Source organism: Quercus lobata, chromosome 8 (assembly GCF_001633185.2).
Source record: "Quercus lobata isolate SW786 chromosome 8, ValleyOak3.0 Primary Assembly, whole genome shotgun sequence".
Taxonomy (NCBI): Eukaryota; Viridiplantae; Streptophyta; class Magnoliopsida; order Fagales; family Fagaceae; genus Quercus; species Quercus lobata.
Genome location: NC_044911.1, coordinates 8,890,078 through 8,914,515, shown reverse-complemented (window position 1 = coordinate 8,914,515; position 24,438 = coordinate 8,890,078). Strand labels below are relative to the sequence as shown.

At 37.2% G+C, this 24,438-nt stretch overlaps 1 protein-coding gene across 1 annotated transcript; it reads left to right on the top strand.

Annotated features, from left to right (window-relative positions):
* Positions 1-449: 449 nt before the first annotated feature.
* Positions 450-18,339, top strand: LOC115956293 (G-type lectin S-receptor-like serine/threonine-protein kinase LECRK1). Its single transcript, XM_031074716.1, has 2 exons — positions 450-487; positions 16,044-18,339. The coding sequence occupies exons 1-2, from the start codon at positions 450-452 to the stop codon at positions 18,298-18,300; spliced, it is 2,295 nt and encodes a 764-aa protein (XP_030930576.1). The 3' UTR covers positions 18,301-18,339.
* The last annotated feature ends 6,099 nt before the right edge of the window (positions 18,340-24,438 follow it).

Here is a 24,438-nt window from a genome sequence, read left to right as displayed (position 1 = left end):
GCCAAGGAGGCCGTACCTGAGCCCAAGGCAGGAGACGATCTCCCTGAGGCAGAGGTCCCTACAAAGAGTTCTGCCCAAGATAAAGCCTAGGACATTAGTGTAGGACTTTTCTTGTAGTTGTCTTCTTTTATCTTTTATCTCCTTATTTTGCCAATGTTTGTAAGAGAACACATTTTGGAGCCTAATGAATGATATGATTTCTTCTTTGAATCTTGTTTCACTGCTTCCTTTTCTGCCTTTGTTATGAATAAATTACGATTATGCTACTAATTGTTGAGAGCCAAACGTTACTCGAAATTTAAGCAATATGACTAAGCATGAATGAAAGGATGAAAAAATGATAGTTAACGTTTAGATAAAACCGCATCAAGTTTAATTTCCCCTAAGCCTGTGGTCCGAGGGGTCACACAGGATTTGGGTTCTGTTTAACACCTAGATAGACCTATATCATGGTTAATTCCCCCAAGCCTGTGGTGCGAGGAACCAGGTAGGACTTGGATTTTATTTAACACTTAGATGAAACTGCACTGTGGTTAATTTCCCCCAAACTTTTGTTCCAAGGAGTCACGCGGGACTTGGGTTCTGTTTAACACTTAGACAAAACTGCACTGTGGTTAATTTCCCCCAAACCTGTGGTCCAAGGAACCAGGCAGGACTCAGGTTCTGTTTAACACTTAGATAGGACCGCATAGTAGTTAATTTCAACCAAACCTGTGGTCCGCGGAGCCAGGCAAGACTCGGGTTCTGTTTAACACTTGGATAAAATTGCACAATGGTTAATTTCCCCCAAGCTTGTGTTCGAGGACCAGGCAAGACTTGAGTTCTGTTTAACACTTGGATAAAATTGCACAATGATTAATTTCCCCCAAACCTGTGGTCCAAGGAACTAGGCAGGACTTGGGTTCTGTTTAACGCTTAGATAGGACTGCATAGTAGTTAATTTCCCCTAAGTCTGTGGTCTGAGGAGCCAGGCAGGACTCAGGCTCTGTTTAACACTTGGATAAAATTGTACAATGGTTAGTTTCCCCCAAGCCTATAGTCCGAGGAGTTAGGCAGGACTCAAGTTCTGTTTAACACTTGGATAAAATTGCACAATGGTTAATTTCCCCTAAGCTTGTGGTCCGAGGAGCCAGGCAGGACTTGGGTTCTTTTTAACACTTGGATAAAATTGCATAATGGTTAATTTTCCCCAAACCTGTGGTCCGAAGAGCCAGGCAGGACTTGGGTTCTGTTTAACGCTTAGATAAAATTGCACAATAGTTAATTTCCCCTAAGTTTGTGATCCGAGGAGTCAGGCAAGACTTAGGTTCTGTTTAACGCTTAGATAAAATTGCACAATAGTGTGGCGCCAAGAATTACAAACTTTCATTAATAATAGTACCTTTTCAGGTTATTTACATTCCAAGGGCGTGACACTACATGTTCGTCCAAATCTTCTAAAAAGTAGGCCCCTATGACGGCCACCGAGGTGATATGATATGGGCCTTCCCAATTCGGTTCGAGTTTTCCCCACGCGAGATTTCTTTTCGTGCCAATGACCTTCCTTAATACCAGATCCCTGAGTGCCAGAGGCCTTAGCTTCACCTTGGCATCGTAACCTTGCTTAAGCTTCTGCTGATGGTAGGCGAGTTGGATCATTGCTCTCTCCCTTCTTTCCTCAATGAGGTCTAAACTTTTTTCCAGCAGTCTGTTGTTAGCATTGGGGTAGAATGTGCTGGCCTTCAGTGTTGGGAAATTTTTCTCTAGAGGAATAATTACCTCAGCTCCATAGGTCATTGAAAATGGGGTTTCCCCTGTGGACCTGCGTGGCGTGGTGCGATACGTCCACAAGATATGGGGCAGTTCTTCTACCCACCTCCTTTTCGCGTCATCTAACCTCTTTTTCAACTCATTTACTATGAATTTATTGATGGTTTTAGCCTGCCTATTCCCCTATGGATAAGCCAGTGTGGAATACCTATTGGCAATTTCCAACTCACTGCAATACCTTCTGAAAGCTTTACTATCAAATTGAAGACCGTTGTCCGAGATTAGGGTGTGAGGGACTCCAAACCTGGTGATGATATTTTTCCAAAAAAATTTCTTAGCATCAACGTCTCTAATGTTTGCCTGTGACTCAATTTCAACCCATTTTCTGAAATAATCCGTGCCGACAAGAAGAAATCTTTTGTTCGAAATCTTCTGTTCCCCACTGCTTTAGGAAATGGTCCTAGGATGTCTAGGCCCCATTGCGTGAATGGCCAAGAGCTGGACCGCGGATTAAGGGTTCTGCCTGGTTGATGTATATTCGTGGCGAACCTTTGGCATTGATTGCACTTCTTCACATATTCCTGCGCCTCTTTTTGTATGCTTGGCCACCAATAACCTTGTGTTATGGCCCTATGGGACAAGGACCTACCCCCCGTATCGCTCCCACAAATTCCTTCGTGCAATTCCTGTAGGATAAGCTCAGTGGCATCTGGGTGCACGCATAGCAAGTATGGTACTGAGAATGAGCGCTTATACAGTTTGGAGTCCTCGAATAGCCAGAATCGAGAAGCTTTTCTTCTAATCTTGTTTGCCTTGTTCTTGTCTTTTGGTAAGGTGTTGTTCTTTAAAAATAGTACTAGAGGATCCATCCAGCTAGGCCCTGCCTTGACGCTATGGACCCGTACCAAGTCGATTCTCGCCATCGTTGGCCTGTATAGATCTTTTACGAGTATGACCCGAGGGAATGGTTGACCCGAGGAGGTGGCGAGCATTGCAAGGGAGTCAGCATGGGTGTTCTCGCTCCTGGATACGTGCATTAGGCTGAAATGATTGAAATGCGCCTGCAAGCGCTTGACTTGGACTAGGTACTCTTGTATTCTTTCATCCCTCGCCTCCAATTCTCCATTTACTTGTCCCACAACAAGTCTTGAGTCCGAGAACATGTTTATGGATTTCCTACCCAGTTTCTGGATCATTGACATTCCTCCAACAATGTCTCATATTCTGCTTCATTATTCGTGGCAGAGAAGCCCAGCCTTAACGATTTTTCGATGGTAATCCCCTCGGGGGAAACCAGGACGAGCCCCACTACTGAGCCCCTTTGGTTGGCCGTGCCGTTGACGTATGCTTTCCAACAAGTGGGCTTTTGTTGAGAGACTATACTGATCAGTTTTTCGTCTGGGTTTAATGGCCCTCCACCTCCTTCTGATGTGGGTTCGGCAAACTCAACTACCAGATTTGCGAGAACCTAACCCTTTACAGCGGTGTGAGGCATGTACCTAATGTCAAAGGTGTCCAAAATGGTCCCCCACTTTGCTATTCTGCCCGTGTAGTCGGCACTCCGGAGTATTGATCTGAGCAGGAGTTGGATTAGTACAACAACGGTATGTGCCTAGAAGTAGTGGGGGAGCTTTTGTGTGGCTTGTACGATTGCCAAGATAGCCTTTTCAAGGGGGAGGTAATGGATCTCTGCCTCGTGTAACGATTTGCTTACGTAGTAGACGGGCCGTTCTGTGCCATTGTCCTCCTAAATTAGCACTAGACTCACTACGTGAAGGGCTACCATAATATAGGCAAATAGCACCTTGTCGGCTTCAGGACTGGACATGATTGGTGGCCGAGACAGGTATTCCTTAAGCTGCTAAAAAGCTAAGGTACATTCTTCAGTCCATTCGAAGCCTTTCCACTTGTTTAATAAGAGGAAGAAAGGCTTGCACCTGTCCGCCGAGCAGGAGATAAAACGGTTTAAGGCGGCAATCATGCCGGTGAGTTTTTGGACCTCTTTGGGGTTCCGAGAAGGCTACAAGCTATGGATATCTTTAATTTGGTCGGGGCTAATTTCAATACCTCTATAGGTCACCATGTAACCTAAGAATTTCCCTAATCCCACTCCGAATGAACACTTGAACGCGTTCAGGCACAGCCTGTACTTTCTCAGAATTCCAAAGGCATCATTAAGGTCTCTGACGTGGTTTTACACTAACTTGCTCTTCACTACGATGTCGTCTATATAGACTTCGACGCTCCTACCCATTTGTAGTTCAAACATCCTGATCATCATCTTCTGGTAGGTTGACCCGGCATTCTTCAAGCCAAAGGGCATTTACCTTATAGTGGTAATTTCCAATGGGGGTGACAAAAGCCATTTTTTCTTGGTCCTCGACAGTCAGGGGTATCTGATGATAGCCTTGGAAGGCATCCAAAAAACTCATTCGAGGGTGTCCCACAGTCGAATCCACTGATTGGTCTATTCGAGGCATAGGGAAAGGATCCTTTGGGTATGCCTTATTCAGATCTGTGAAGTCCACGCAGACCCACCATTTCCCACTCTTCTTCTTCACCACGACTGTGTTGGCCAGCCACTCGGGGTAAAATACCTCCTTGATAGCCCTTGCTTTCTTTAATTTCATAACCTCCTCTCTCACCGCATCTGCATGCTCTCTCGACGATCTCCGAGGAGGTTGCTTCTTAGGTGTTACAGCCGAGCTAACATTAAGGTGGTAGCAAATGAAATCTGGATGGACCACCGAAGCCTTGTAAGTGTCCCATGCAAACACGTCCACATTTCGTTTGAGAAAGTCAATCAATGTTTCCTTCTCTTGGGGCAGCAGTTCTGAGCCGACCTGAAAAAATCTTTCTAGGTTGGAGCCCACAAGAACTTTCTCCAAATCCTCACAACTCGCACCCTTGGCAGGTCCCTTATTACACGAGGCTAGGGCTGGGGTTGTTAATTGCTATAAGCCATTCTCGGCTGAGGTGGAGGGCTCAGTACTCAGTCGTCCCGAGATGGCGGACACCATGCATTACCGGGCCATGGTTTGGTCCCCTATTACTTCTTTCACTCAACCCTCCGATGGATATTTTACGTTTTGATGTAAGGTTAATGACACAGCCCCTAGGACATGAAACCACGGTTTGGCTACAATGGCAATGTAGGGGGAGTAAGCGTCTACCACTATGAAATCCACCTTCACTACGTCCGAGCCTATTTCTATAGGTAGCCTAATCAGGCCTTTCGAAGTGACGGTTTTCCCCTCGAAACTCACTAAAGGGGAGTCGTATGCTGTCAAGTCCTCTGGGTTCAGCTTCAGCCCCTTGTACAAGTTGGGGTACATCACTTCTACGGTGCTGCCCTGATCGACTAGCACCTTCTTCACGTCATATCCCCCAATCTTGAGCATGATGACTAGAGCATCGTAGTGGGGCTAGAGGATTCCCAGTTTTTCCTCATCCGAGAATCTGATTAGGGGCGTGGCTATCCCTCTAGCCCTTTTGGACTCCCAGTCGTCAGCTTCAATGGGGAGTCAGCCCACCGACATCACTCTGAAAGGATGGGAACCGGTTCTTCCTAGTACGGCAAGAATGACATTTATCATGCTAATGGGTGGTCTTAATGTGCTTTGCCTTGTTTTGACGTTCGAATACTCCTGCCATCCAACAGGATAATGCAAGAGGTGTCTCAACTTTCCCTCTCAGACCAGCCAGTCCAAGTGGTTTTTCAGATTCCTGCAATCATCGGTGGTGTGGCCCGGCTCTTGGTGATACTCGCAATGCAGATTCTGGTTACGTTTAATGGGGTCGCCTGCCATCCCGCTTGGCCATTGAAAGAACGGTTCATTCTTCACTTTCTCTAGGATCTTATGTAATGGTTCTCGGAACACAACATGGACTGCCTGTGCCCCTATGGATCCAGATTGCTTTGAGTAATCCCTTCTCGACTGATTACTGTTGTTAAAGCGGTCCAGCCTGAAGTCCATCCTCTCCTGAGGGACAACCTTCGCTTTGCCCTTTCCCATTTGTTGGTCTCTTTCAACTCTCTTGTACTTGTCAATTCTGTCCAGGAGTTAGCGCATGCTAGTGACCGGTTTCCTAGTAAGGGACTTTCGTAAACCATGCTCTGTTGGCAGGCCCCTCTTGAATGTGCTAATGGCGACGTCATCATAATTTCTCTCTATCTCATTATACATTTCCCAATATCTGTCTGAGTAGGCCTTCAGGGTCTCTCTTTCTTGCATGGACAAGGACAGGAGGGAGTCTAGGGGCCGAGGGACCCTGCTGCTAGTTATGAAGCGAGAACAGAAAGCCTGTGTTAACTGCTTAAAAGATTTTATGGAGTTTGGCTTGAGGCCATCGAACCATCTCATCGCCATAGGTCCCAAATTGGACGGAAACACTTTGCACATCAACACATTATCCTTGGAATGGATGGCCATCCTCTGCTTAAACTGGCTTACGTGCTCTACTGGGTTTGTCCAACCATTATATATAGCAAAAACGGGTTGGTGGAACCGCTGAGGAAGCTCAGCCCCCTCTATCCTACGTGTGAAGGGTGACTAGGAGATGCAGTCCAGGGCCTTACCCATGCCGTTGTTTGCTAGGCCCTGGAGAGATGGGCTTTTGGGCCGCGTTTATGAGATTGCTCTTCCTCATAGGAGAAGGTTTCACTTGGTGGGGTTCTCGATCTCCGCCTGTACTCATTGTCCTCCTTATCGCTAGTGTCCGGACTAGGGGAAGGACGCCTTCGCTACGCTCGACATAACTTCTTCTTCAAGTCATCGATTTCTTGTTGTAGAGCCCTATGATCGTTTTGCTTTTGGGATGCATGACCTTTTCCTTTTGAGCAACTTCTGCTCGTGTGGGAGGTATTTACACTACCCCCTCGTCGTTTGTCTTGATCTCTCTCTTGTTCGAGGCTCAAAAAGTTGTCCTGCTGCTTGGAGTCTGCGTGTCCCATTTGGCACGAACCTGATCCTTCCATCTCTAACGGTCTCACTTACTAAGGCATAAGTTCTTCCCACAGATGGCGCCAATTATGGGGTCACATTTCAGGGTCCAGGCCCAACAGGTATGGGGTTCTGGCCCAAGGCGCCCGAAACAATGAATTTATAGAGAGTGGATTACAGAACTAGGTCCTAACGAAGTGCATACTAGTTAACATTGGGCCATACAACAATTAAAAATAAGAAAAATCTCCTTCATGTCCATTAAATATACGGTCCGAGGAGATGTGGGGGATGTATCTCTGTCCCTGCTCAAAGGCTATGGTTCTCACCCTATTCTTTTGTTTTAAGTCTCTCTTTTTTCCATCCCCTTCTTCATGGGGACTCCCCTCTCTTATATAGCCCCCTTGAAGTCATCAGGACCTTACACTTGTTGATCATCTGGACCTTCACTTGAGTGCTCGTCCTATCAGACATCTCCTCCATCTTTCTGTAAGTTGTAGTAGCCAAGGTAACATTTTTCGCAAGTCCTCTCCACATTAATGCGGTCAAAAAGTAGCTACCATGCATTTAATGTGGTAGTTGTAGCCTCTTCCTTGGCATTCTACACTTTCTTCCCTCTTATGGGCTTGTAAGACTCATCCCTGCTATTAATACTCATTGGAGTGAATCCTTATAACTAGCAAAGTGCATGTTTGAGATACATTTGGTACGTTTAAGGAGACATTTCTCCTTGGACTTCCTTTTAAACAATTTTGGGCCCATAAGAATCGGGCCGGGAGCCCTTTCGGTACCTACACCTTCTCCTCGAACGTGGTCGAATTTTATATGGGGCCCAAGGCCCATTGTATGATCTTGGGACTTTACCCCTACAGTATCCATTGTTTATAACCCTAGTCTACAACTATAAAGGTTAGACCCTTTTGTAATTGTACTTTGGTTATGTAATGTATTATAAACCCGATTTAAAACACTAGTATTACTATTTTCGTTTGAGTTCTAATAAGTAATACTGTTTATTAAAAAAATGATATTTATCCCACATTGGTTGTGTGTGTCTAGTGTCTGTTGTTTATAACCCCAGTCTACAACTACAAAAGTTAGGCCCTTTTATAGTTGTACTCTAGTCATTATAAATCCGATTTAAAACACTAGTATTATTATTTTCGTATGTGTTTTAATAAGTATTACTATTTACTCAAAAAAAAAAAAATTTTGTCAATATTATATTTGTGCTGTTGTGAGTCCCATGACGGTGACCTTCAAGTTTTTTAATTTTTAATTAACCTTCTATCTCAAGAAAATATAAAAAATCTTTTAACCCTTAGAAAAAGTAACTCTAAGGGTCTGTTTGGAATCCATTTATTTATTGAAATCGAAAACATTTTACTGAAAGTACTATAGATAAAGGTAAAAGTTAGCTAAAATGGTACAATGAGACTCATGAATAGTAGCAAAAAGTGCAGTGGGGCTCATAAATAGTAGCAAAAACAAACTAAATAGTAAAATAAGCTGGTTTTTTAATTGGTAGCCAAACACACACTAAGAATATCAAAAAAGCGGCATAAGTTGTTGTGACTCATGACCTTCAAGTTTATTAATTAACGTTTTTTTTTTTTTTTTTTTTGGGTTGAAAAATAGGGGTTAGTTAGGTTATACTAGCTCTTGGGCAAGCGCTTGGGTTAAAGCATGGGCAACACTAGATGTATTTCAGGGGGCTCAAATGAACCCCTTGACTTTTTATTAAAAAAATATTTACATATATATATATATTAAATATTTTTTTACCTGTTTAATCTATCATTAAAAATATTTTTGCACACCGTGGCTTAAATCTTGCACACTCTGATCACATATTAATTTTACTCATTTTTTCCTCAAATCACTAACTTTATAGTAAAAAACTATTATAAAATGATAACAAAACACATACATGTATCAAACCCTCTGTCTTTCCTGATTATTAAATTATATTAAGTTATATTAAATATTACACTATACATGCACATATTCACGCACATCACAATTCACACAAATTACTTTATAACAAAATAATAATAATAATAATGCACATATCAGACACATACACACAACTAAGAGACACTCACTCTTTACTCTTAAAATCAGAGATATCGAGATAGTCAAATAGAGAAAAGAGATGAAATGAGATTCATGAGAAAGATTCAAGCATTTAATTAGTTAAGTAGACCCTTAGTGTATTATTGACGTATGGATGTGTGTGGTTGTGTGAATCAATAATTCATATTGTGCAAGTGGGATGAGTTTTGCCATTTAGTTTAAAATATTTTTATAAAAACAATACAAATAGATAGTGACAATTACATAAAAATAAAAATGTTATACAAACTCAATAAAATAAAATGACCATATCTACCCACATTAACAATATATAATAACAATTGATAATAAATTATCATATAATGATTTCAAAATATAAAAACTCATAAAAGGATATTGTAACATTTTAAGTATTTGCAACTATTTTTTTTGGTCGATAACTAAATATATTTAAGTTTTCTTTTTATTAAATTTTGTTTAATTTAACTTTCTAAATGACCCCCCTAAAAAACATTTCTAGAGCCGCCACTGGGTTAAAGCCTATCCTTTTTGAAATATAATATAATAAATATGCTTTTTTTTTTTTTTTTTGGTTAATAGGGTAGATATTATATTAATAACAAGCAACAAAACATTACAACCTGCCTACAGAGGCCAGTGTATTGGCAACATGCCTATAATGAGACAACCCATTTTTATCTGAGTTAAACAATATATACATATCAACGGAGGGGGGAGAATCAAAAACAACAAAATTTTCCTGTATAGTACGGCCCCTTTAATAAATATGTTTTTTCTTTCTGTGAAGTTGTTTACATAACTACATTAAAATATCACATAATATTCAGATGAATAGTATTTAATTTTTCAAATTGGTCTCAAATATTTATACATGTATAATATATAAATTTTGCCCCTCCTCGACTCAAATCTTAGCTTTGCCATTGCATAGGAGTTAGTAAATCATCATTGTTGTATTCTTATTATTTTCTTTATTTATTTATTTATTTATCTACTTTTGGCTGAGTATCATCATTGCTTGATTATTGGAATTGAATATCTTAGCTGCTTGCTCCCTAACGAAGGTATGAATTTCCATAGTAGCCACAACAGTTTTCACTTGTTAAAGATAATCATAGTTAAGCCTTAATTTGCTGCAATATTTTCCATTTATTTTTTTAAACTCCAAATATCCTCCCATAGTGCATTTGAGTGATGAATGTGCAGGATTTCATGCACTCCCTTGGTTTAGCTTCCATGCACGACGGAATTATGCTTTGCTAGGTAATAAACAAACAAAGCGAAAAATACTCCGACAGTAAGAAAAAGCACCACTATATATATATATAAACTGAATTTTCTAACTTTTGGTTGATCTCTCCACAATTTTTCACAACAACATTTTTTAATTTGATTTAATTCTTTCGATTTTATAGCATCAAATTGTAGAAAATTTATTAAATTTCTTTTTTTTTTTTTAAATCAAATTTAGTTGTTTGGTGCCATACAACCATTATATTTAAAGGAGATCTAAATTATCACCTAATCAGGAAATTTTAAGATAACTTAACAAACTATATAATCTTAAAAAATGGAATATATCTCCATTAGTTTGACAATTTCTATGTTGATGACATTTAAAAAAAAAAATTCTATCATATTTCCTTATATCTATCAATTACGTTTTCTTTCTCTTATTTTTTTTTTCATTTTTTTTATATTAACGTTGATTAGAAATTATAATTTCAATAGGATTTTAAACTCTATAATTATATCAAATGAGACTCAAGAAATATATATATATATATATATATATATCATTTTCTTTAATTTCAATAGGATTTAAATTTTATATCAAATGGACTCTACCATCATATTCATCCTTTAAAAAAAATGATATAACTAAATTTGATTAGGAATCCATAACCTTAACCAAATTTGATTAGGAATCTATAACCTTATATTATATTATAAATATTTTTTCTAACCTTATATTATATTATAAGTAATTCTCTTTTAGGGATTATTGGTTACAATTTTAACTTGGCTTTCCATTCTTATATTATATTTTAAATAGTTTTTTTGGGTTATTCTTCCAACACCACTTTGTTGTAGTGTCTCTTGCATTGATTTTGGTTCTTGGAGGGCTTTCAAAACAAAAGGTATGTAAAGTTTTCTTATCAGGTTTAATGTTAACATATATGAGAGATATTTTGATCAATTAGAAAAGTTTGTTGAGACATAAAAGGAAAAAGAACTAAAGAACGTACAATCTGAAAAGGAAAAAAAAAAAAAAGTTAATATAGGGAAAGGCCTCACCTAAAGTTGTCCTCTTTAATCCTAAAATACGTTTAGCTGGCCAATGATCATTGATTAAAGATTAATGAAAGTAAAATTCCAAGCATAATAAATAGATGACATTGAGTTCTTTCCATTTCCTCAGTCAAGAAAAAAAAAAAAAAAATTAAAGATCCATGAACATAAAATTCCAAGCATAATAAATAGAGGATATTGAGTTCATAGATGATGATAAATCGGAAAAGGAAATGAGGAACTGAGGAAGCTTTTTTCCTTTGTATTTGAAAAATTGCAACCCTATAAACATGACCATTGAAAAAATGCATTCAATGACAAGGCCTCTATATGGATGTGTCTCTGTTAAACAATTTCATTGTTAACGGGAATGAGAAATAGGTGTTTGAACTTTGAAACAATGTCCATTGATTTTGTCTGCTCTTCACGAGGACATCATCCATTTTCTCAGTAAATAAATAAATAAATAAAACGAAAAAAAATATCCAGGAACGTATATAAGCATATCATATATAGCTTTAACAATTGGCAATGAATCAATTGATCATTGATTTTGCGTGTTCTTCACCTTGAAAGCATTTCCCATTTTCCCAGCCCAAAAAAAAAAAATTAAAGATCCATGAAAATTCCTAGCATAATTAATGGATGATTGTCGACAATGACGTTGAGTCCATAGATAATGATACACGGGAAAATAAAAACAAGATAGTTTTTCTCATTTTACTTTGAAAAATTGCAACTCTATGCACATGACCATTGAAAAAATGGATTCAACGACAAGCGTCGACTTGAATGTGTCTCCGTCAATCAATTTTCATCATTAACGGGAAAGAGAAATACAGGTTTGAGAAAACGATCACTGATTTTGGCTTTTCTTCATGCGGAAAGCATCTTCTGTTTTCTCAATCAAAAAAGGAGAAAATATCCAAATATTGATACAACGGGGTAGGAACTCTATGCATTGGACCATTGAAAATTTTTGGATTCAACCACCACGCTTATACTTACTATCACGCCCCCCAACCCAACAAAAATCCAAACCTCATGTGCGCAAACAACAAAAATTACTAATTATTAGAAGTCTGATCATACTCCAAAAATTCCTCTCATACACACGTAAAAGTCCGATCTTACTCTAAACTTCCTAAAATTTTCTCATACGTACACGCAATCTCAAAAGAAGCTCCAAAACTTGCTATACTTCATCATTTGTAACTAAAAGGGGAAAAAGAGGGGAGCTTGATAACTCAAAAGAAACCATAATCCCAATTACACACATATATAATATTGTACATAGGATAAAATTTCGTTGGCTTAGAATTTGTATCTTCATTCAATTGAAAAACTGACAAAATTCTTAAGGATTTACACAAATATCAAGAACTATAATTTACAATGAGTTCCAAAATATGGAAATTTTTATTAGACTTGAAACTGTTAACATATGTAATTTAATTCATATTCTTAACAATCTTTATATGACTACGGATATGGGCCAAAATGGACATTTGCCCCTTTCACCAAAACTTTCTAACAAAATGCCTCATTGTCTGAAACTATTTAGGAAAATACTTCTATTTTGAAACTCGATTTTCTAAAAATCGAGTTTCAATTTAAAACTTGATTTTTGGACAATCAAGTTTCAGGCAACTCGAGTTCCAAACAAAGAACTCGAGTTCCGTGAAAAAAATTTGTGTAACTTGAGTTTTAAATAAAAAAATAAAATAAAATAAAATAAAATTCTAAGTCCAAATTTTCTATAATTCGATTGTTCAAAAATCGAGTTTTACATTCAAAACTCAATTTTTAGAAAATCGAGTTTCAAAACAGGGACATTTCCCTTAATAATTTCAAAAAGAGGGCATTTTGCTAGAAAATTTGTGAGAAATGGGTAAAAGCCCATTTTGGCCATGGATATGATATATATACATGTGACTAGGGAGAGAGTGTTAGCAGTGAGTGGGTTTTCAATAGCTTATTTGCTAAAGGTGTGGTAATAAAAAGATATTAACTTGTTTTTTAGAAAAATAGTTGTTTTTCATTTGACAAAATATGAAGCGAAAAGCAAAAAAAACTAGAGGATAAAAGCGGACAAAATGGCCTTATGCCCTTTTCACCCAAATTATATATATAGCCTTATGCCTCCATTTCCAAACTAAATATATAGAGAAATGCCCCTCTTTTGTAACTCGATTTTCTCAAAATCAAGTTAAAAAAAAAATGGAGCCCTATAGTGACATTTTTAAGGACCTATAGTGACATTTTGTAACTCGATCTCCATGAAATCGAGTTTATAGGTCATTAAAAACGTCACTATAGGTCCTTAAAAATGTCACTATAGGACTTAACTCGATTTTGAGAAAGTTGAGTTTTAAAAGAGAGGCATTTTCCTAATTAATTTGGAAATGAGAGCATAGGGCTATGTAATATGGGTGAAGAGGACATAAGGCAATTTTGTCCGAATAAAAGCTTCCAGTTGAATAGATAGAGCCCTTCAGTTTTTTAATAGGACGATGGTTGCTATCGGTGTCTTCAATTAAAAGGCACACAAACATGATTAAACCAAAAAAAAAAAAAAAAAAAAAAAAAAAAAAAAAGAAGAAGAAATTTCAATGACAAACATTAGAAATTCACGTATCCAAATTTAAAATCTCAGATATTTATTAATTTTATGTTCAACAATCAGCTTTTTACGGGGGGAAAATTGTTATATATCCTTTATTTTTAAGGTATGTAGCAAAACATCTATCTTTTCAAAGTATTTAACAAAATATCTGTGCAATGCCTTTAAAATTCGATATTGTTGATATCGAGTTCTAGGTAGAACTCGACATCAGCAATATCAAGTTCTTTGTATATTTTGCCACTTAATTTTTATTTATTTTTTTGAAAATATTTCATAAAACTTGACATTGCTAATATCGCAAGTTCTACTTAAAAATATTCATAGAACACAGCATTATTAATGTCGAGTTCTAGGTAAAACTCGATATTAGCAATATCGAGTTCCAAAACAGAAATATCTTGATAAATACTTGGAAAAAATGGCTGTTTGGCTAGATAGTTTAAAAATAAAAAATAAAAATCTATTTTTCCTTCTTTTTTTTTGTTACTTGATATTGCTGAGATTCCCATCTTACCTGACAAACACCTTTTTATTTTATTTTTTATAATTCAATAGTTAAGGAAGGGAAATTTAAAATGTTAGGGTTTGCCACTTTGCCTTGGAAACTTAAGAAGTACTACAACCACTAGTATTACTAAAATATAAATACATTTGATTACATATGATAATATCTAAATAAACACCGTATTTTAGGTTTTAAATAAAATGTTGATACAGTGTTATTAGATGTAGTATGATGTATTAAGTAAAAGACTATTGTGACAATCATGTTTTACACTCCATTCTTACTAAATTCGTACTCAAAATTAAAATTTACGAGTATTATAACATCCCAAGTTCTGCCATGTCATGAACTTTCACACCACCAATTGTTGTTCTAAAGTCACAACCTTAACAATAAACAAACTCCCACAGAGAGAATTGTTTATATAAAACAATTACATTAAAAATAGTACGGTTAATATAGACAACCTTAACGACCATTGATTTTACTTTCCATTCGCTTCAGCTATTCAATATCTAAACCCATTTAATTCAAGGAAACGCCAATATTTTTTTATATTATCATTATTATTAGCCTATTTGGACGGTATTCTCTTTAATGTAATCTCTCAAGTCTCAAGTCTCAAGTCTCAACCCTCTAATCTCACTCTTCTGTCTCAGACTCTCATGGCTTCCATACCAGTTCTGCCCTTACTGTTGGTTTTCCTACTTCCTGTTCATGCAAACGCTCAACGAAACCAGTCCAGTTCCAATATAATACTTTTAGGTTCTTCACTTTCTCCCAATGCAAACCGTACTTCTTGGCTCTCACCTTCTGGTCTTTTTGCATTTGGTTTCTACCCACAAGATCTGTGGCGGCGCCACATAGAGGTCAGGGTGGTCCCAGGACCACCCTGACCCGAAAAAAAAAAAATTATATGTAATAATTAAATATTTTCTATTTATCTACCCTTGAAAAAAAAAATAGGAACACCCTAAAAAAAAATTAGGAACACTCTTAAAATTTTTTTATGCCAATAAAATTAAAGAAAGATGCTATGTCCACAACATTTTTACAATATTTTCATAACAAATCACAGGTAGTTAGTTATTATTAGTTCAAATTTGAACCTAGCACTAAGATTACTTTTTTATGACAACAATAATAACCAGTAACAATCTACTACTTAGGATTTGTTGTAAAAATATTGTGAAAATACCATGGACATATCATTTTTCAAAATTAAATTTTGGTGGATTATTTGTTACATTTCGGCCGGTACCAGTTTTTAGAAGAAAAAAAGAAAAATCCCTAAATGGACAAACTCGTCAGCACAGCATGTCATTACCTACGTCAAATGCCTAAAAAAGAAATTCAGCCATCGCAAAGGTTGCCCCTACTTCTTCTTCTTCCTTTTCTTCCTCTTCTTATTATACTATTTTTGGTTGTTGTTTTTTATTATTTAATTACATATTTATGTTTTAATATTATAAAACAGTAATTGTTATGTAATAACTAAATGATCTGAGTGTCAAAAAATAAAAACTAAACGATTTGTTTTATTTGAGGTTTACTTATTTGGTTCAATAATTTTATGTTGTATAAGAAAGTATAAATATAAATATATATATATTTTTTAATTTTTTTAGAAACCCTGAAATACCCTGAAATGGTACGTCGAAATAGATCAGTATCAAAATATTTCGTTCCACTAAACAAATCGAAACAGTGTCCAAAACAGTATTCATAACATTGCTTTCAAGCAAAATGAAAAAGCTAAAAAAAAAAATTGAACTAAATCTAAAAAAGAAAAAATTGTAATAGAAAATCTAAAGAAAAAAAATTGTAACAGAGGAAGCCCACCCAGGAATACCCTAAAAAATATTCCTGAAGTCGCCGCTGCACAAAATGATGGCTTTGCTATCGGTATATGGCTGGTTAATCAAACTGAGAAGACAATCATCTGGACCGCAAATCGAGATGACCCACCTGTCTCCTCCAATGCTACACTGAACTTAACTATTGATGGTAAACTGCTGCTTATAACAGAGCAAGGCAGAGAACTTTCGATTATTGATGTGGATCAGGAAGACCGACCTGCAACTTCAGCTGCTATGCTTGATTCTGGTAATTTTGTGCTCTACAATCATTCCAATGTAATTATCTGGGATAGCTTTGATTTTCCAACTGACACCATAACAGGGGGTCAGAATATCTCTAGTGGCTATAACTTGGTTTCGAGTGTGTCTATATCAGACCACTCGAGTGGAAGCTATTCCCTTAATATGCAGAGTGACGGAAACCTCGTAGCCTACCCCGTATACAGCTCAGATGACTCGAATGATGCATATTGGTCTTCAGGTGCTAATAATGAAGATTACTATGGCCAGCTCACTCTAACTCGGTTAGGCGTTCTATTCCTTTCCGGGAGGTTTGGAGGGCGAATTTTGGCAAATAGCTCATATCCTGACAAGAATGGAATTACAATCTACCGCGCAACACTTGATGCAGATGGGATTTTTAGATTGTATTTACACCACTTTAAGAGCGATAATAGCTCAAGTATGTTAATGAAGTGGTCGGCTCTGCATAATCAATGTGAAGTCAGCGGTTTCTGTGGACTTAACAGTTACCGCTCAGGCATGGGTAGCAAAGCTAACTGTAACTGCTATCCTGGATTTGATTTCATCAACACCAGCAACAAGTTCCTGGGCTGCCACCAGAGCTGCAATGAAGATGATTGCATACGCAGTGAAGATCCATCAATGCTATGCAATATCACTTCTTTACAGAATGTGTGGTGGAGCGATCATCCTTATTCAGTTATACCAATGGAAGAAGAAGGTTGTGGCAAGTCTTGCCTGGAAGATTGCAATTGTGGAGCAGTATTGTATGCGGGTGCTAAATGCAGCAAATATAAGCTTCCGCTTAGATATGGTAGAATAAAAAATGCAAACAAATCAACTATGGCTTTCTTCAGGGTAAGTAATGGAAATACAGAAATTTTAGACTGTCCCCGTCAAGTCCATAAAGTCTTAATTGAAAGCAAGAGAAGTCTGATTTTGATACTTTCTATAATTTTGGGTTTAGTTTTATGCTTGTGCTTTGTTTTGGCAACCTCTACCATCTTGGTGTACAGGCACAAATTTGACAGGTACAGAAAACTGTCAGAAAACGTGAACTTGGGATTAGCTGAGGAGTTTACTTTGCAGCCATTTTCTTACAACGAGCTTGAGATTGCTACAGATAGCTTCAAGGAAGAGTTAGGTAGGGGTTCATTTGGAGCAGTTTATAGAGGGACTATATCTAAGGGTGACAAAATTATTTCTGTAAAGAGACTTGAGAATGCTGTGGAAGAAGGGGAACGGGAATTTCGGGCTGAAATTACTGCAATTGCACGAACTCATCATAAAAACTTGGTTCGAGTCCTTGGTTTTTGTATTGAGGGACCCAGGAAGCTTTTAGTTTATGAGTACATGAACAATGGCTCACTTGCAGATCTGATCTTCAATTCTCAGAGGCCCCCAGTTTGGAAAGAAAGAATAAGAATTGCACTAGATGTGGCCAGAGGTCTTCTCTATCTGCATGAAGAGAGCGAAGTCCGTATTATCCATTGCAACATAAAGCCTCAAAACATACTCATGGATGATAATTGGATAGCAAAGATTTCCGATTTTGGTTTTGCAAAACTACTTATGTCAAATCAATCAAAAGCCACAATGGGTGCGGAAGGGACAAGTGCATACCTAGCACCTGAATGGGAAAGGAATCCCTTAATATCTTTACAAACCGATATATACAGCTTTGGAATTGTGCTTTTGGAGATTGTCTGTTGTAGAAGAAGCATTGAAGTAAATGTTTCGGCCGCAGATGAGATAATTCTTTCGAACTGGGTATATAACTGCTTTGCTGCAGGAGAGTTGGCCAAGCTTGTGAGAGATGAAAATGTAGACACCATGACATTGGAAAGAATGGTGAAGGTGGGCTTGTGGTGTGTTCAAGAAGATCCAGCTTTGCGCCCTTCCATTAAGAATGTAATCTTGATGTTGGAGGGAACAATAGAAATTCCAGTTCCTCCATCGCCAGTTCATTCCATTGTTGTTCATTGATATGTGTAATCTAGTTGATGTATCCTAGAGGTGGTAATCGTGGGTATTAGTATATGTATATGTATACATACATTTGGGTATGTATGCATACTCGAATTTGTTTTTGTCCCTCTGTTTTTCTCTAAGTTAGACATAAAATTTTCACAAATCACAATTGCTGTGTAATATGTTGTGATTGGTTACCGGAGGTATATTATATTATATTATTTCAATCACAACTTACTATATCAACTGTTAAAAAATGAATGAAAATTTATGAGTACGTAATAATACTCTTATTTTTATGTGTCTATAATTATATTGTTTTGAACAAACTAGTAAATTTTTTTTTTTTTAGATGAACAGAATAGTGAAGTTAACTTATCAACCTTAAATGATGTGTCTTTCTCACCCAAAAAAAGAAAAACTTAGATGAGGCGTATCAATCAACATTGTCTTGGCTAATAGTAAGGATCGGGCCTCCTAATTGGTTTAGTGATCTTTTTTTTATCTTATGTGCTTTTGTATGTATCTTTTAGAGCTATAAATGAATCAAGCCATTCAAGTTTGGTTCGATAAAAATCTCATTTATATTCATTTATTTATAAACAAGTCAAACTTAAGCCATAGTTTTAAGCTTGTTTGATAAAAGAGCCAAGCCTAAGGGAAAAATAAATTGTTCATGACCAAGCTCGTGAGCAATAGGACTCGATATAAATCAAGCAAAGCTTAAGATCATATATAGACTTAATAACAATCTTGATATGTGTTTAATAATCAATATATATATATATATATATATATAAAAGTAGAAACCTCATGTGAAAAAGTATAAGATTCTGCCAAGTGAGGCATTCTATGGCAAAGAAAATTAAAATATCGTCAAATATCACATTAGAGATAAGAACAAATTAAATATTGAGTTTTTGTTTCATTTGGTTCAATATTTCGAGAATTTTCTAATTAAAATATAAATATTCTTTGTATCCTTTGGTTCAACGTTTCAAGACTTTTCATCCCTTATGCATACACACAAAACTCTTTGCACTTTAATTCACAATTTTTACCTCTTGCACTTCTACCCTTTTATATATACCTATCCATAGCCCTTCAGGCAATCCAATGTCAAATACAAACAGACCAAAAATAATGTTATTTACCTTCAATCTTTCGACGACACGTACCTGGCTCTATTATTATTGTCTCATCTAATCCTAATTCGTATGAGCTGGCTACTTCCAAGGAAGGGGTGCTTGCTTTTTATATTGGGTGATAACGACAATTATGATTTTGATATTAAGGTTGAACGTTGTAGATTTATGTTTTTTGTAAATAATGTGATTGATTGTGAGTGTTTGGAATGTGTATTTTGTTTTAGAATTAAGGAGAAAGAGAAAAACGAATTTTATATCAACTTTTATTCTACAATATTCCTCAAAAGTTTTTTTTTTTTTTTTTAAATTGAATAATTATAATGGATATGTGTGTAATTTATAATTGTTGTTTTTTATGATGAACTCATTACTAATAAAGTTCTATAACAAGTATGCTATAATAAATGTACAACATTTTTTAAAACCATCTTACATAAAATATTACAACATCATCTGTGCATCGCATGGGTAACTTACTAGTGATAAATAAATACATTACACATATACATATCCCACATGAAACCACTACCCTTTACATTAAATTTTCCCTTCACTCTAAACTAACTAAGCACCACTTTCATTACAAATTTTTTAATCCAAGTGAGCCACGTGTGGTCCTTTCCCATTCAAAACAGAGCCCCTCCCTCTCTATCTCTATTTCTTCTCCTTGTCCCCATCTCACTCTCTGTCTCTATTTAGCTACCTCTCTCTCTTAAGAACCAATCAAATTAGAGGTGTGGCAGTATGGTGGTGGTGCAAGGTGCTTCAATTTGGAGCGTGGAGGTGGTGGAGCTTCAACCTGGTTAGTACGAGGCGGTGGAGCACACGGTGGCCACGAGAGATGTCTTGGAGATCACATATCAGAGTTGATTGATTTGTTGTGATGGTTTGTGGAGATTTCCTTTGGATCGACGCCTCATGCTAGTTTGTCATGATTTGTAGGTTGGATGATTTGTTTGAGAAAATCTATCTAACCTCATTTTTTGTTTAACTTTCTTGAAATTTCTATATAACTTATAAACATCATGCTGGTTACATTTGTTTTTATAGTAGCTTAGCTTTGTAATTTGAACAAAATGTTGTTTTTGTTTAGTTGATTTTTGAAAATTTAAGCATTTGACCATGTATTGTGTTGGATAGTGGATATTGAACTTGATTTTGAGCTCGAATTTTGAGCTTGATATCGAACTCGAGTTTGACTTGACTAACGAATCAAGCCGATCTGCGCCGAGCCAAGCCAAGTTCAAGCTTTTTGGCTTTCTAACGAGTTCAAGCTTGAACATTGGTTTTAGGCTTGACTCAAGCTTGAACACTAAACATTTATTATCAAGCCAAGCTCAAACATGTATTACTCGTAAAAGCTCAACTTATTTACAGCCCTGCTCTCTTTAGCAAAAAGAATTGTCAAGTGATAATATAGATCCTATATATAAAATATTAGTGTTTGTTACACACTCCCTAATACACACACTCTTACACACATATAAAAAATGAGTCATGATTTTCAATTTAGAAATATTTGACTTTAAGTCATGTTTTGAACTCATTTTGTGTGTGTAGTAGCGTATGTGTAGCAGAATTTTTCCTATATAAAACAAAATAAAATAAAATTGTGACAAAATAAATTACCTGTCATGTGTGGATGTTTTATTCTAGAGAAAAACTTCAATCTAGGAGGGTTTGGCAAAATAATCTCTAATAACTTCTTGATTCTTAAACCTGAATCCTGATGCAAAGGAAAATAAGAAAAATTGTTGCTAAGCTGACAAAGAAATAGTCTACGCTATTTCCAATCGGTCTTAGTGGGAACCGATTTCACTTCTCACCCCCTTTTTTCCATTTTTTCCATAGCATGTGAGAACTGGGAACACAAAAATTCAAATGAATGTTAATAAAGTTTGAGGAACAAGTCAACTAAATATATTTGATGGCCTTTTGAAAAGCTTACCTACAAGTTAAAATAATTCTTAGGTTTTGCTAGCCAACAATCCTCCTCGTTCGTAGGAGCTCTCTCTCTTGTTTCTACAAGATATTTCTCCCTTAGGGTTTCTTAAGGGTTTGCTTTTTATTTTCTTAATCCGGCTACCATGGCAGACGATGTTACGAGTATATTGGAAAAGATGAAGTTGACTTTGGAGGAGGAAGAGGTCATCAAGACTCCGGAGGAAGGGAGTAAAGAAAGGATGGAGAGTTGTGCACTTTGTCTGATTGGGAAGTTATCTTACTTGTCGACCGTTCAATAGGAAGGCAACCATAACTACGCTGAAAAGGGCATGGGATTTGGAGGAAGGTGTTCAGATGATAAAAGTGGGAACAAATCTTTTTCAACTCAAGTTTCAAACTGAGTCTGAGATGGATCGGGTGCTTAAGGGAGGGCCGTGGTCTTTTGATAATCGGATTTTGCTATTGACTCATTGGAAAGCAAGGATGACGGCGGATAATGTTAGGTTTGATTCGGTTGCCCTTTGGGTGCAAATCTAGGGCACCCCCTTTGACTTGGTGTCGCCTAAAATTGCAGAAATAGTGGGAAGTAGACTAGGTTCAGTGGTTGAGGTTGAGAAAAAACAGAAGTTTAAGGGACAAAGTTACTTTATGAGAGTCAAGGTTGCTATTCCAGTAGCAAAGCTGATTCGGTGAGGGGCTTTCTTGGCTGGTTTTGATGGCAAGAGTCACTGGGTCATGTTCAAATATGAGCGCCTCCCTCTGTTTTGTCATTTTTGTGGTTTACTCGGCCATGACTTAAAGCATTGTGCTCCTTATTTTGCAGCAACCAAAAACGACGGGGAGGTTATTTGTCAATATGGGGACTAGCTTAAAGCCATGGGGGGTTGGACTTGATCACCTCCTCGCAGGAAGTATGAAAGGGAAGAGGTCAAAGTGGAGTTGGATCGTGAAAGGAATGGTCTTGGCAGGTCAGTCATGATGCCGTCACTGGAGATAGCAGAGACATAGTTCATCATTATTCCAATCCTAAATCCTTTACGGAGAAGGGTGCAGGTAGTGGTAACGTACAAGTTCCAATGGTTGTTTCTATGTAGACGATGGTTGAAGTAGGTAACAAAAACCCTAAGGTAGTTGATGAAGTTGAAGCTGAGAATTTAGGACCAATTACGGATTCCATGCAAGCTGATGCCATGTTGGGTGCAAACCGAGCTGATGTGGAGAAGCATAATTCTGGGGCAATAATTTCAAAACTGGATATTCAGCTATTATTAAATGGCATGGTTGATTTGAATACGTGGACTGAGAAGGAAGTTATAAGTACTAATAGGAATGAGGTGCAAGTAATGTCCAGGTCAGAGGAGTTTCTTGAACACGTGCCACACAATAATCAGCAATCTATGGATGGAGCTAGGCTGTCTAATTTTAAGCCCAAATCTACATGGACCCAGTTTAATAGAATGGAGTTTGGGCTTGGTGGATTAGCCCGTGCAATCACACTCCCAACACTTGGGAAGAGAGACATGAGAGATGATATTGGTAAGCAAGTTGATGAGAATGAACATAAGAAAGGGAAGGTAGTCAATGAGGATGGAGTTTCAGAAGATTTATCAGCAGGGGTGGATAGCCACCCTTGCCGAAAGCAATGAGGTTGTTAAGCTGGAATTGTTAAGGGCTTGGGAACCCTTGGACAGGTCGTAGCCTTCGCAAGATTGTGAGGGAAGAAGCTCCCACAGTCTGTTTTCTGATGGAGACTAAATTGGATAAAGATGGTTTTGAAAGTTTATATGGTAATTTGTTGTATCAAAATAAAGTTATTGTGAAGCATCCTAATTCGGGAGGAGGGTTGGCACTTTTGTGGAAAAATTCTATCACATTAGAGGTCATTAACTACACTGTGAACCATGTTTTGGCTGTAGTTACAGAGGAAGATGGCTTTAAATTGTTTTTGACTTGTTTCTATGGATGGCCGGAGGCTCAACAAAAGGAAAAGTCTTGGAGATTGTTGGAATATTTGAAGACATTTGTGGAAGGACCTTGGCTGGTTGTAGGGGATTTTAACACCTTTTTACATGCCTCTGATAAGAAAAGTAAAAGACCACCACAACATTCACAAGTTAATGCATTTAGGGCTACTTTGGAGTCTTGTCAGCTTTAGGATTTAGGCTATAAAGGATATCCTTTTACATGGAATAATAGGAGACCGAGTGAGGCAAATACTAAAATCAGATTAGATAGTGTCGTGGCCAATAAGGACTAGATTGGGAAATTTCAAATGAGCAAAGTTCTGCACCTTTCAACTCATGCTTTAGATCATTTACCAATTCTTTTGCAGGTTCAATCTTTTGTTCCACAAAGAAGGGAGAAAGGATTTAAATTTGAGGAGTCTTGGCTATTCATGGAGGACTGTGAGGCTACAGTAAAGAAGGCTTGGGATAGTGAGCTGGTTATTGAGCAAGGATTGGCTTCAACCTTGAAGAAGATACAAGTTTGTGGTTCAAAATTAATGAAGTGGGGCTCGGCAAGAACAACTCCAGATGAAGAGGCGATCAAACAGATTCAGAAGAGGCTGGACAAATTAAATGAAGAGAAGATGACCTCTGATAGCAAGGATGAATATCTAGAGTTGAACTAAAAGATGGATGAGCTTCTCCAAAAACAGGAAATTTATTGGGCCCAAAGGTTTAGAATTTCATGGTTGCAGCATGGTGATAAAAATACTAAGTTCTTTCACTCCAAAGCTTCATAAAGGAGGAGAAAAAATCATATTTGAGGTATCAAAAATAGCCAAGGGAAATGGGTGGAAGAATTAGAGGAGGTGGTGGCAGTTGCCTCTGATTATTTTGAAAACCTATTTCAAGCAAGAGCATGTGACCTGATGGAGGAGTGCCTGGATGTTGTTCCACAGATGGTGACTGAAGAAATGCAGGAGGCTTTGTCTGGGGAGTTTACTACAGAAGAAGTGAGAGTGGCCTTATTTCAGAAAAGCTCTTGGACCTGATGGTATAAATGCCCTTTTCTTTCAAAAATTCTAGCACATAGTGGATGATGATGTTGTTATGGC